The sequence below is a fragment of the Onychomys torridus genome, chromosome 14 (genome assembly GCF_903995425.1).
Source record: "Onychomys torridus chromosome 14, mOncTor1.1, whole genome shotgun sequence".
Lineage (NCBI taxonomy): Eukaryota > Metazoa > Chordata > Mammalia > Rodentia > Cricetidae > Onychomys > Onychomys torridus.
The window spans coordinates 52603735-52618412 of record NC_050456.1 but is presented as its reverse complement, the minus strand read 5'-3'; the positions used below and the strand labels follow the sequence as shown (position 1 = coordinate 52618412).

Genomic DNA, 14678 nt, shown 5'->3' with positions numbered 1-14678 from the left:
TACATTTAAAGGCTGAAGAAACATGTAGGTTTATTGAACTATTTATAACAGGTTGTCTCATTTTTACATATTTTATGATTATCATGATATAAATCACATAGTCCCAATCTAAATATTGTATCAACTTTTGAAACACTGAAGCTGTGTGTCTATAGTGGTAACAGGAACACCAAGAGTTTCTTTGCTAGTAGAGTCCTTATTTATCTGAAGAGAAATCACAAAAGTAAATGTTTATCTGCTTTAACTATTTCATCAGCATTAATTTTAACTAGTAAGTCATTTGTAACTGAGGTGTTCTGACTTCCATTCTAAGAAGAGAAGCTCAAATCTGACATTAGAATAATTTTAATAGTACAGTTGTTTACCTGGATCCCAAACTGCAATGATTCATGTACTTGATATAAAGTGGTGAGGAATTGGCATGTAATCTGAAAACCTTTAAAATGTTAAGATCATGTCCAGCATATTTATGTCCCTAAGTGGAACACAAACACTGTACAAATAGCTCCTATACAATTACCACAAGGTTAAGGAATAATGGCTGGAAAAGGCCCCTGTATGTTGAGTATAGATACAGTGCTGTTTTCATATAAGTTCAGTCCATGGGTGGGAGAATCTGCAATGTGGAACCCACATACACAAGGGGCTACTGCATATGCTTTCTTGTAGAGTAAAGCTTTGTTTATTAACTGTCATTTAGCAAAGAGTTATTCACTGCATTATAGAGCAGGCAGTGCTAGTCCATGTTACTGACTTCTCATCCTAGACCTGAAGTTGCCTGTTGCATGCTGTACCAGGGAGCAAACGTGCTTCTCAACAGCTCAAGTTTCCTTCAAATCTCTGCCCTCTAAGGTAGAGTGGGATAGCCCAGTGTCAGAGTGCTAGCCTACCATGCACAAGCCCTGGGCTCAATCCTTAGCACCCTAAGAATGTAGGAACCACTCTGTCCTCCATCCAATGAGGAAGACAGTCCATACCACCTCATGGGGGAAAACTTGAAGACTTTATTAGAGGGAGAAAAAATTGGAAAATATACTAACAGTGGCAGCCCTTTGCAGGAAGAATCAGAAATGTCAGTACTCAAAGAAAAATCACAGTTTTGCTGGGATTGTCCTCACTTCACCACCCAAATGATTGTGGAAGAAAGTCTGGAGTTTCTGCCAGGCATCTACCTGGGCCATGGCATGAGGACTGGGCTCCCCTCCAAAGACGACAGGCACGCTATAAGCCTTGATTTGGGAAGTCTTGCACAGTGGGAAATAAGGGGGCTCAATATAATGCCCTGCTTTTGGGTAGCATATGATCTGGGGCTTCTCCTTCCCACAGGCCTGTAAGCGTTTGGAGATTTCATTGGCATAGAACTCGCTCTTCCAGCCATGGTCATCCTGACCTACAAGCAACAGGAAGGTTGTGTTAGACCTTTCCACAGGAATGATGCTCTGCTGGTCAGGTCCTTCTAAAGGGCTATTCAGGACATCCAAAGTATCTACAAGGCCATCTTTGGTCATCCTGATTAGATCTAGATTTCTGCCCAAAGGGGGCAGGATCTCATCCTTATAGTATAATGTTCCAGCAACATTGGCCACAGAGCCATTGATTAAGACAGCAGCTGTGATGCCTTTCAGGAAAGAGGCCATGGAGAGGCAGAGTTCAGCCCCTTTGGAAATCCCCAGCAGGCCAATCCCCGGTCCTTTGACCTAAGAAAGAGACAGAGAGAAGAAAGGGAATGAGTTCATACAGAGGGTAGGACAGTTAGTGGTGCCAATCTATGAATGCAAGGTAGCCTTTCCTGAATCTCCCTCTGCAACATCCTGTCTTTTGAAAGGTGATTAAATCTCTTCAAATGAATGTCCCTAGTGGTAAGATGAGGCTTAACACCTATGTCCCATGGTGCAACTATTCCCCCTACCCCCAGCTTCCAGATAACCACAGAGACTTCTTACTAATTAAGAATGTTTGGACTTATCATAGGCTTGTTCCTAACTAGTTCTTATGACTTAAGTTAAGCCGTATGTTTTATTCTATGTTCTTTTACATGCATTGATTACCTCTAATCTGGACTACTAATACTGCTTCCTCTGTGCCTGGCTGGCGACTCTAACTTTCTTCTCCCCAAGACCTCTCTATCTCCAGAAGTCCTGCCTAACCTTTTCCTGCCTAGCTATTGGCCATTCAGCTTCTTATTAAACCAATCACAGTGGCATATCTTCACACAGTGGAAAGGAATATTCTGCAACACCATGGTCTAGATGAAGCTCATGTGGACAGGTCAGGAAAATGTTTTCTTTTCTATCTGTGATGGATGTACAGTGGTGGGCACTACATTCACATGACTTCATGATCATCCAGTAAGCATCATAGTAAAGTGAGGTAAGATTCTGTCTATGAGTAAGAGTTCGAGATGCATGTGTAGATGCTGGGGAAGAGAGTGATGCTTCAAACAAAGAGTTTCTTATTTTTTAAACAAGTGTTTAGGTGAATGAGACTTTGGAGACTTTTTTTAAAATGCAAAACCGTTGATAGACTTTGCAGAGTGGGGACAGTGTTACTGAAGTTACACTATTTCATGATTGTAGGGTGAGGCAGTGGGACTCTGTGGGACCACTACTAGGCTTTCACTGAAATGGTTACAAAACCAGAAGCTCCCAGACAAAGACTCTACTGCTTCTAACAGGGAAGCTGTCAAACCTTGCAAACTAGGCTCCTCCTGTCAGCTTTCACTTCTGCTGGGCTTCATGAGTAGCCTCTTTGTTTCCTTGTTCACACTGAAGGTCATTTTCTGTATTCCACATCCGTCCTCGCCTTGCCCCACACTACACTCTAAACTCAGGTGGACCTGATTTTGTCTTCCTCATTAGTAGCCCTGTCTCACTCCTCTGTTGTCTGCCAAGTGAATGACATCTGTCAGTTAATGGTAGGTCCTACTGTAAGGGCTTCAGAAGCATGAGCCATTTGGTACTCAAGACAAAACCAGAGGCTGGAGATACACACTCAAGCAAAGCAATGACGGCGCCTGGGCCCTAGCCCACCTGTGATATCCCTCAGCCAAGCCAGATTTGTTTTATTAGATGTGTGTATTTATGTGTGTGTGTGTTTCCCTCTCTATGTCTGTGTATACACAGCTATACTCAGAAGCCAGGTGACTGTGATCTATTCCCTGGAGCTGGAGTTACAGGCAGTTATGAGTCACTTGTCCTGGGTACTGGCAACCCAGCCATGGTCGTTTGGAAGACCAGCAAGTGATCTTAAAGGCTGAGCCACCTGTCCAACCTGCCACCTTCCACTATGTGCCAAATGTGTCCCTGTCCCAGCAGGCTCCCTGTCCAGACAAACCACAATACCTCTCTTTATCTGAGGTATTCAGTCATCAGATTGCCTGAGCAGAACAATGCCCTGAAATTCCATCCATTTGACAAATTTTGTTTTCTTTCTACTTTGAAAATGAAGATTGGATTGTCTCACAATGTCTGAGCGCCTGGGTTAAAAGGCGTACCTGGTAGTAGCAGAGGGGTGTTTTAAGAACATAGTTCTAAACGGAGAGATAATAATATCCAACCTGGGGGTGTCTGAGCAGGTAGTCCACAGCTTCCTCAAAGTACTCCAGGCGAAGAGTATCTATGTCCTTGGGGAGGTCGTCATAGCTATAATAAGCCAGAGCCAGGACAGCAAAACCCTTCCCAGCCAACAGACTAGCCCGATACTCCAGAAGGCCACCTCCAAGTCCAAACATGTCTATGATCCCAGGGAAGGGTCCATTTCCTTAGGAAAACGAAAGCAATAGTCATCTAATGAATTTTAGAGTTCATTTTCATTTAAGTGGGAACAAGGAAGGGCGTTATGGGAATCCAAACCTCCTCTCCTACTCTGAGAGAAGACCTCCTTGGATATTATTACATCTGAGCAGCCCATGGCTTCTGAGCAAAGGAGATGGAGGGGCGGTCTACCATATAGTCAGCTCAACAGCATTTGCACCGAGTCTCCAGCAATTCTGAGTGCCCATCTTTATGGATATCAGCTGCTGTCTGGGTGCCAGGACTAGATGCATGGCTCCTTGTGCAACCTCCCTTGGATCCTCTCAGTTTGCTGGTCCCAATTTTCCAAAGTCCTTATCAATTGTTTTCTTACATCTGTGACCTCCCAATATGTTCTTTTCCTACTTAAACCACCCCAAATCTGTTTTTGATGCTTGTAATAAAAATATGACTGTTCAATTTTTTTGACTATTAATTTATCAAAGCCTACTGTAAACAGAAGTTTAATGTACTGACTACCTGTTCCCAAATACCTGCCAGCCGCTTCCAAATTTACCACACAGAAGCCTAATATAAATTGTATATTGTAAATGCTTGGTCAGTAGCTCAGACTTATTACTAACTAGCTCTTCCATTTTAAGTTAACCCATGTTCCTCATTTATGCTCTGCCATGTGGTGGTACCTTTAGTAGCATGGCATGTTCATCTCCTGCACCCTCTGTGCCTGGCTGGCAATTCCTCACTCTGCCCTTTTCATTCCCATCATCCCTAGTTTGGTTGTATCATGTAAGATTTCTGCCTGGCTACTGGACAATCAGTGTTTTATTAAGCCAATTTGATAGACAAATCTTTACAGTGTACAAGAGGATTAGTCCACAGCATTTTCCCCCTATTTGACTTAATAGAAAAACTATGTACAACAAAAATAGTTATCAAGTTGGGCAGTGGTGGTACAGGCCTTTAATCCCAGCACTCAGGAGGCAGAGGCAGGCAGATCTTTGTGATTTTGAGGCCAGCCTGGTCTACAAAGTGAGTTCCAGGAATAGCGCAAAGCTACACAAGAGAAACCTTGTCTCGAAAAACCAAACAAACAAAGGAACAACAACAACAACAAAAAACACAATACAAACAGTGATCAAGTCAGAATTACAGTTACAATGTATCATTATATTTGACAAAATTAAATACTCTATCTTATCTCCATGAGTCAAAACGTTTTTATCTTAACTTATCTTTTATCACAACTAAGGAAAACTATGATGATAACTATCTAGTCTTTAACTCTATCAAATACCTGAGAAGGAAATAATATTACCTGAATAAGCAGAAAGTGCAGGCAAGTGACTTTGAAAAAAAAATGTGAGAAATGACAGGAACAGCTGGTTGCCCAGACAGTCACCCAAGGTTCCTTTGTAATGATGGGGCATTCAACTCTGGGCCTATAGGCCTACCATATCTGACAGAGTTTCCTGTGAAGCAGGGAATTTGGAAGGACTGTCCTACCTTATCCTGTTTAGCTATTGGCCAGTCATCTTTTTTAGTAAACCAATCAGAATAGTACATATTCACAGTGTACAGAATGATTATTCCACAACAGCCCACCACTGGTTTTGCTGTAGAAAAAAAAAAATCTTTAAAGAACTTCTGTATTTGGCTGGAGAGATGGCTCAGAGGTTAAGAGCATTGGCTGCTCTTCCACAGGTCCTGAGTTCAATTCCCAGCAACGACATGGTGCCTCACAACCATCTGTAATGAGATCTGGTGCCTTCTTCTGTATACTAAATAAATAAATGTTAAAAAAAAATAAAAAAGAACTACATTGTTAGATAATATCTGCATATTCTGTGCCAAGGCTTGTAACTTTTAAAAATTGTTTTTAAAAATTTCTTCTTTGATGTGACTGGATATTTCACTGGTGCATATATATGTGTGTACTACTTGTGTGCCTTGTACCCAAGGATGCCAGAAGAGGGAGTTGGATCACCTACACTTGGAGTTAGACAGTGGTGAGCTGCCATGTGGATGCTGAGAATTGAACCCACAGACCCTCTAAGAGCAGCCAATACTCTTAACCGCTGAGCCATCTCTGCAGACTCAGGTGTGTAATTTTCAAGGTAGGCATCTCTCCTAGTTAGGGTTTTTATTGCTGTGAAGAGACACAATGACCATGGCAACTCTTACAAAGGAAAAAGGAAAACGTCCAATTGTGGGAACTTGCTTCCAGTTTCAGAGATTTAGTCCATTGTTGTCATGGCTGTAAGCATGCCAGCATGCAGACCGACATTGTGCATAATTATTACTGCACAAATATATAGCTATCCCTATTTTAAGGCTGTCTGCCTGAGCCATTTACATCCCAACCGTCTTCTACAGCAATATTGGGGCCACCAAAACACGCAGCATCACTGATTAACTGTTGTGTAAGAAATACAGCATCCTTATCCTTGGATGGTCTTCAAACAGCTTTTTGTCAGCATTTCAACAGTTCAGAGTGCCATGAACATCCCTGGCCAAATCCCCTAGAACATCTCTCTGTGAGTCACTGAACTTAAGTTCCCCTCTTCTTGCGCTGGCCCACCTTTCCTGAAAGACTGTTCTAGAGCATTGATACCAGACATGAACCCGTGCACAACCACCCGCGGGGCTTACCACCACAGAGAAGATTTCTAGTTCAGGGGGCTTGGGCAAGCCCTGATGCTCTGCTTGCCTAAGCAACTTCAGATGTTGCTCCTGAGGAGACCTGCAGTCCAGGACTCCCCCAGACGTGAACCCAAGTCAGAAGGGCTTTTCCAGGGTCCCCTGACCGCTAAGGACCCCTGGTGAGCGTGGGAGACGGGGAAGAAGGACCCAGGCACCTCACCTGCCAGCACAGGAGGGAGGGGGGCTGCTCACCTGGGGGCAGGAAGAGCGTGGCGCGCACACGGCCCTCGCGCACGGGCACGCGCCGCACCCCGGGAGCCATGAAGTGACGCTCGTGCACCGCCCGCGCCAGCAGCCGCCCGCCGTCGGGCTCGTGGCCGTCCAGCACCTCCAGCTCCACCACGAAGGGCGTCCGCACGTCGCGCTTGAGCAGGCGCCACAGAGGCCGTTCGGGCTCCATGGCCCAGAGCAGCCCCATGGGCTCGAGCCCCGCGAAGCTGCCGCCCAGCGCGGGCGCGCGCGCCAGGTCCAGCTGGCCGTGGGCGTCGGCGCGGTAGCGCGCGTGGGCGCGGAAGAGCGCGCCTCTCTCGTCGCGCAGGGCCGCGCGCAGCGTGACGGGCTGCTCGGGGGCCAGGCCGCGCACGGCGATGCTCAGCGGCTCGTCCCAGCAGCTGCGGCCCGCGGGCTCCAGGCTCAGCGTCGCCGCCATGGGGAGCTCGGAGTCGGGGGCTGGAGGTCACGCGAGTCCGGAGCGGAGCCTGGCCTGCTGCGGAGCCGACCTGGTGGCTCCCTGGGAGTTCTGGACCGGTGCACTGCAGAAACAAAACGGACCGAAATCGGGCTGACAGGAGAGAGAGGTCAGAGTCGCAGTCGGGCTGAGCCAGGACACAGGATTCTGAGCACGTGGTGGTGAGGATCTGTACACACTGGGTAAATAAGATGGAGGCAAAGTCCGGCCCTTGCGTGGATCAGTACAAGGTTTATGTTTTTTAAACAAACAAACTTTTAAATACCGTGTTACTTTCATTTTAAGCTGTTTTTGCTACTCTAGGGAAATATATAAGGTTGGATAATTTACAAAGAACAGAGATTTATGTCTTACAGTTTTGGAGCCTGGGAAGGCCAAGTTGGATGGGGGCCAATACTTGGTCACATGTCATTCAGTGCTAAAAGCAAACAGCACTCACAAACAGGAGGATCATTGCAATTCCAAGGCAGTCTGCTATACTTGGAGAGATACTGTTGCAAACAAACCCGTAGACAAAGCATAAGGCCAATCCCATCCTTCAAAGAGGAACTAGAGCTGCCCACTCCTGCTGTAACTCCCTCCAGTTCTGGGTAGCGTCCTCTTTTAAGTCTCTACTCAACCATACTGGTGAGTGGTCACTAAGTTTCTACCACACAAGATTTGACAGACACTTTGAAACAGCAAAGACACATAGGAAAAGAATAGGTCGACTGTGTAAAGAGAATTTACACACCCAATCATGTGGGCGTATCCTTATCAGGACAAGATCCAGAAGCAGATCTCTCACTACCAGACCCGAGGAGCCACTTCTGCCCTAGAGTTGGTTTTTTGTTTTGTTTTGTTTTTGCTTTTTTTTTTTTTTTTCTCTTTCCAAAAGATAATTGTTTAGTCAGATTTGCTTTACTGCAACGAGATATCCCAGGATATTAATTTAAGAGGAGAAAATGTTTAAAGTTTCTGTAATGCAATCCAAGATCTGGGGCCTCCCGTTTTTGAGACCTCTAGTGGGCATACTAGATGGCAAAATGTGGTCCACCTGTGCACACGTCACAAGTTAGAAAAAAGACCTTAGGCTTCCACAACATTTCTAGGCACACTCCCAGTGGTCTAAAGAGCTCAAAGATTTCTCCCTTCTTTCCTTCCTTCCTTCCTTCCTTCCTTCCTTCCTTCCTTCCTTCCCTCCCTCCCTCCCTCCCTCCCTCCTTCTCTCACTCTCTCTCTTTCTTTCTTTTCTTTTGGTTATTTGAGACAGTGTTTCTTTGTGTAACTCACTCTGTTAGACCAGGCTAGCCTCCAACTCCGAGATGTGCCTCTCAAATGCTAGGATTAAGGGCGTGTGCTACTTTTGCGTGGGTTCAACTGGTAATTTTTAAAGATTTCATTTAATTGCAAAGGCTTTAATCTAAAATTTTCTATATATATCAGATTCATCCTTTATGAGATTATGGGAATTCAGCCTTACATTATTATTAGTACCTTAGTTATACCTGCTTTCTTTTTTGGGTGTTTGTTTGTTTGTTTTCTTTTTCGAGACAGGGTTTATCTGTAGCTTTGGTGCCTGTCCTGGACTAGCTCTGTAGACCAGACTGGTCTAGAACTCACAGAGATCCTCCTGCCTCTGCCTCCTGAGTGCTGGGATTACAGGCGTGCACCACCACTGCCCGGCTATACCTGCTATCTTTTTTTTTTTTTTTTGGAGCTGAGCATCGAACCCAGGGCCTTGCGCTTGCTAGGCAAGTGCTGTACCACTGAGCTAAATCCCCAACCCAACCCCAGCTATCTTGTATAGGTTATTCTATCACATAATCCAAGCACTTAGGATGAACAACGTCATGGAGACAGTCAGCTAAGCATGTTGTACCATCTACCGGTTCTCAGATTTTTTTCTTTTTTAATTATCATTTTTTATTTATTTTACATACCAACCACAGTTTCCCCTCCCTACTATCGTGCCGTTTGAGCATAGCAAGTCACATCCAGTTGAGGTAGGACTGAGTTCCTCCCCCTGTATACAGACTGGAAAAGGTAAATCCACCATGAGGAACAGGTTCCCAAAAGCCAGCTAAGTGCCAGAGACAGGTCCTGATCTCACTGCTAGGAACCTTACAAACAGACTAAGCTACACAATTGTCACACACACCACACACACGCAGAGGGACTAGGTCAATCCCATGCAGGTTCCCTAACTATAGGTCCAAAGTCCATGTACTCCCATGAGCTCAGGTAAGCTGTCTCTGTGGGTTCCTCGGTCATGATTTTAACCCCTCCCCTCCACTCCCATCCTTGTTGGTACAATCCCTTCTCCCTTTCTTCAAGAGGACTTTCAGAGCTCAGCCCAGTGCTTGGCTGTGGATCTCTGCATCTGCTTCCATCAGTTACTAGATAAAGGTTCTGTGATGACAGGGTAGTCACCAATGTGATTACAGGAGAAGGCCAGATCAGGTGCCCTCTGCAATCTTGCTAGGGGTCTTTAGCTGGGGTCATCCTTGTGGATTTCTGGGAATTTCCCTGGCACCAGGTTTCTCCCTAGCCTTGTATCCCACCTGCAAACTGCCTCCTGCACCCATCCTGCCCAACCTGCTCCCTTAAGTTCCCATCCTCCATCCCCCACCTGCCCTCAGTGTACCCAAGGAGATTTCTTCTTCTTTTTTTTGCTTTGTAGCCTGAGAAATTGTCGCCTTTCCCCACATCTATTATTATTATTATTATTATTATTATTATTCTCCTTTTTTATTTATTATATTTGTGTTTTAATTTTACACATCAGCCATGGGTAGACACTGGGTAAATAAGATATAGGCAAAGTCCGGCCCTTGCGAGGATTCAGTAGCAGGGTTTTGTTTTTTTAACAAAAAACTAAAATTTTAAATACTGTGTTACTGTTGCCTTGCTTGATGACCTTGACCTTGATTTCCTCCTCTTGCTAATTCCCTGGGAGATTCCACCCTCCTGAATGCGTAAGGGAAGTTCCTTGTCTGTGTATCCTGCATATTGGGCATTAACAGCTTAGATGCAAGATTGTAAAACATCAGAAGTGGGGTTGGGGATTTAGCTCAGTGGTAGAGTGCTTGCCTAGCAAGCACAAGGACCTGGGTTCGATCCTGAGCTAAAAAAAAAAAAAAAAAAAAAAAAAAAAAAAAAAAAAAAAATCAGAAGCAAACTTCTGCCCTTGGGGTTCTCCCATTGTGCTGTAAGACTGTATTGAAGACCTCCTCCCTCCCTTAATAAATGGCATTCGGCATTCCAAAAAGAAAGAAAGAAAGAAAGAAAGGGAAGGGAAGGGAAGAAAGTAATTGAAGACAGCGATGTTCCAAAAGAGGAAGTGGTGATGATGTCATGGGCCTATGAGGATGCTGGTGTTGGTTAAACTCCAGATGTTGGTTAAAGCAGCGTTGCTGGCAGAAGAATCACGAGCCATGGTTACCTTTCTAGAGCTTTATTGAGAAAGAGAGGGAGAGAGAGAGACAGAAACTGCACAGAGGGAAGAGAGAAGGGGGAAGAAGGGAGGGGGTGGCACAGAGAAGGTCCCCCAGGTTTACAGGCTTGACCGTGTCTCAGGATGATGACGCAATTAAGGACAAACGTCTCACAGCTGGACTAAATTCTATCAAATTGTGCAAACAGGAAATTTATATACTATGTGAATTATCTGTCAATAAAGATCTTATATAAAAAAATACTGGATGTAAGGGTTTTGTCCTTAATTACATCATCATACTTGGACGAGGGCCAGCCTAAAAAAGTGGGTGGGCCCTCTGTGCCCCCACTTCTCTCTTTCTGCCCTCCACACAGTCTCTCTGTCTCTCTCCATCTCTCTCTCTCTCTCTCTTCCCCTCTCTCTCCCTCTCTCCCTCTGTCTCTCAATAAAGCTCTAAAAAGGTAACTATGGTTCGTGACTTTCCTCCAGTACGCTCCTCCGCTGCATGGCCACCGTGGGCGGTGGCCAGCCACCAGCAGCGCCGATTTAACCAACATTTGGTGCCGTTCAGACTCGTATAGTATACACCACCGAGGACCTGCTGACTGCTGCCGCTTGCAGCCCTGTCCAGCCAGACCGCAAGACCTCAAGCGTCCCTTGCCTCCGCTGGACCCCTATACAACTACTGCCATGATTCTTCACAGTGCGTCTGCCCTTCTCGCGGCTGTAGTCTGAGCTATATTCTTTGCAACGGACACCCCGGGGGTTGTCCTCGGGCTGGGTTGGCAATGGCAGGCACATTTTTGCTCCTGATGAGAAGAAAAATGTCGTCTCGAGTCTACCAGGTGGACCAGCTGCAGAGTAGTTGCAGCTCTCCCATCCCCTGACGAAGAGGATGGTGTACTTGAGCTGATTCTTAGATCTTACTCCACTCTCCGGGATGCCCGAGTTGAAGTCTGATCCCAGTTTGTTATTTTAATTTTTAAATTTTCTCTTGGTTACAGCCATGGGACAAAGGGGTGGATACCACCCACTTACATTGGCAGATGGTGCGGGTACCAATAAATATGGCCACTCAACAGCATTGCAGGAACTTCTGCCAGCCAATGGTCAAAAGCCATGGGACAAAGGGGTGGATACCACCCACTTACATTGGCGGATTGGGTGGGTACCAGTAAATCTGGCCGCATAACAGAGTTGTGGGAATTTCTGCCAGCGAACGGGCAAATAAAAAGTTACTTTATCCCCAAGCTTTCTGCTAAATCGCTAAACCCTTCTTCCTACCCACTTCTGCACCAGCCACTTGCAACCTTTTCTATCCAACTTCAGCCGGCAGTGGGCAGGCTCAAAGTGGGCTTGGGCGACTTCTAAGGCTCTAGCCCTACCTAACTCACCTTAAGTCCACCCACTCATTCTCAAACTGCCTTAAGAAGCACAGGCGGGTCTGAAAGTGGCTAAGATCCATACAATTAAGTTTACAGTAGTCAGGACGGCTCCTAAGCCAAAAAATCAGCTTATAGCCTCAGGCAAGTCTTCCAAAAGGATTGGTTTACAGTCTGCCTACTGGCAGATCTTCCAAAAGCTGTCCTTAAGCCACCAATCATCAGGAGAAAAAAAAAATTCAGGTCATGGAGTAAAATCAGTCTTTTGTTCTCTAGACCTCCCTGACTAAAACTTAAGCATCTGGAGAGCAATGCTCCTGACCCCATGGGCAAAAGAGTCATCTGTGGCGTTTAAGGTGTGCCAGGGAATAGATAAAAGCCTGAAAACAAAATTGCCAAGTGCTGGCACTCGCTGACTCCTGAAAGCTGTTGGGTCCCTGTTTTAAGTGAAAAAAGGCCACAGGCTAGCGAATGCCCTGCCAGGCCATCAACAGCCTTGTTAAAAGTGCTACCTAGAAAGACAACCAGTCAGCTGACTGCCCCCAGGCGCCAAGACGCATGGTACATCAAGCTAAGACCTCCAGCAAACCTAGGCTTGGCTACAGACAGGGAAGGGAACCCAGAACTCAGCAGGGAAGCAATCCATTTCTTTCCTCTGGACACCAGAGCCATTGACTCAGTCCTGGGAGTTTTAGGATGTCACTCCTCCTTTCTATTGTTGGGAACAGAGGACAGCCTTACTTACCTCACCAGATTTAACTGCACTTTCAGAGTTACTTAATGAAAAAAGATTTCCAACTAAGATAAGAGCTCATTGTCTCATTTCAAAGTTACTGCCTGTGTTTCTCATGTGCATACAGATAGGACCATGATCTTTGCCTTGTCCCTAATTAAAAAAACATAAGTTCTTATGCACCACAAGCTTTTCTCTCCCCAGTTCCCTGTTCAGCCAATGATACAGGACCACCACAGAACTGGAGTCCAAAGATCAAGTAAGAAACTAACAACTAAAAGGTATTTATACCCCCAGACCCAAAAGTGTCTGGGCGCTACAAAAAAACTCTAATGTAAACATCTATTACTATGAGATGCTTTAACCTGTCTCCTGGGTGCCAAACTAGTAAAGGAAACAGGTGCTATAAATGATCTGTCTCTGATAAAGCTGAACAAGTTTCAAAATCCATCTGGACAGGCCGGATCTACCAACATAAAATAATAATGATTCTTTTCTCTCTAAGCTTTTTTCACATCTTGCGAGACAGAAGGTTCCCAGCCACAAGCAAGAGGGATACATGTCTCCAGAACAAACGGATGGCAGACAGTATCCCACAACGCCTGTCTACCTCGGAAGACTCCCCTTCTCCATTCCCCCAAGAGCCAACCAACGTCCAAAAGTCAGCTGGAAGCAGTTTTTGAGAGGAACGACGCCCCTATTCCCATCTACCTGCTTTTTTTTTTTTTTTTTTTTTAATAAGTGAAAGTTTGGGATGTAAGGGTTCTGTCCTTAATTACGTCATCAGCCTGGGACTGCGGGCCAGGCTAAAAAGCGGGCGGGCCCTCTGTGTGTCTCTCCTTCTCTCTTTCCGCCCTCTGTGTGGTCTCTCTGTCTCTCTCTGTCTCTCTTCCTCTATCTCTGTCTCTCTCCCCCCTCTCTCCCAATAAAGCTCTAGAAAGGTAACCATGGCTCGTGATTCTTCCCCCAACCAGCACACCCCTCTGTCGGCATGGCCAGCCACGAGCAGCGCTGATTTAACCAACACCGGGTTACTTTTATTTTAAGCTGTTTTTGCTTCTCTAAGGAAACACATAAGGTTGGATAATTTATAAAGAACAGAGATTTATGTCGTACTGTTTTGAAGCTTGGGAAGGCCAAGTTGGATGGTGCCCAATATTTGGTCACTTGTCATCCAGTAGCTAAAAGCAAACAGCACTAAAAAAAACAGGAGCATCATTGCAATTCAAGCCAGTCTGGGATACATAGAGATCCTGTTGTAGACAAACCCATAGACAAAGTGTATGGATTCTGTCTGTAATTATGTCCCAGCCTAAAAAGCGGGTGTGCGCTCTGTGCGCTCTCTTTCCACACTCTCTCCTTCTGTATTCCCCCTCCTCTTCTTCTTCTCTCTCTCTCTCTCTCTCTCTCTCTCTCTCTCTCTCTCTCTCTGTCTCTCTTCCCCCCTCTCTCCCTCTCTCTCTCAATAAAGCTCTAGAAAGGTAACCATGGCTCATGATTCTTCCGCCAACCAGCACTCTCCTCCTTTGGCACACACAACCAACAGAAAGCATGCAAGAAAAAGGCCAAACCCATCCTCAAAGAGAAAACTAGAGATACCCACTCCTGCTGTAACTCCCTCCATTTACCAGCTTAGAGTCCTGTTTAATTTTCTACTCAACTATAATGGGTCAGTGGTTACTCAGTTTCTACTGCCCAAGCTGTAGGAGGTACTAGGTACTAACAGCCCCCGCTGATCCTAGGAGACAAGCAGGTTCCCAGATGTTTGTTGTGCAAATGAAGCTCATACCATCCCCTGCCATCAGGCCTAGGGGCATGGCAGAGAGATTGACTGAGGACATTAGGGCTGCTTGCATGATCAAGTGCAGTAAGAGTGAAATTCCAGAGGCAGACACAGAACCACGTGTCCAGAGAAAAGGAGGAAGACAGAGGTTCAGTAGAGGGTAAAGCATATGTCCTGTAGAGTTTATCAGGGCCAGGCGTATAGAGCCAGGAAGGATATAGA

The 14678-nt window shown here is 45.6% G+C and overlaps 1 protein-coding gene across 1 annotated transcript; it reads right to left on the bottom strand.

Annotated features, from left to right (window-relative positions):
* On the bottom strand, positions 1-7303 carry LOC118595337 (acyl-coenzyme A thioesterase 5-like). The gene is made up of 3 exons (XM_036205714.1): positions 6645-7303; positions 3557-3759; positions 1-1697 (listed from the first exon to the last, which is right to left on the bottom strand). Exons 1-3 carry the CDS (start codon positions 7099-7101, stop codon positions 1092-1094), a joined length of 1266 nt encoding a protein of 421 aa, XP_036061607.1. The 5' UTR covers positions 7102-7303; the 3' UTR covers positions 1-1091.
* Between the last annotated feature and the right edge of the window lie 7375 nt (positions 7304-14678).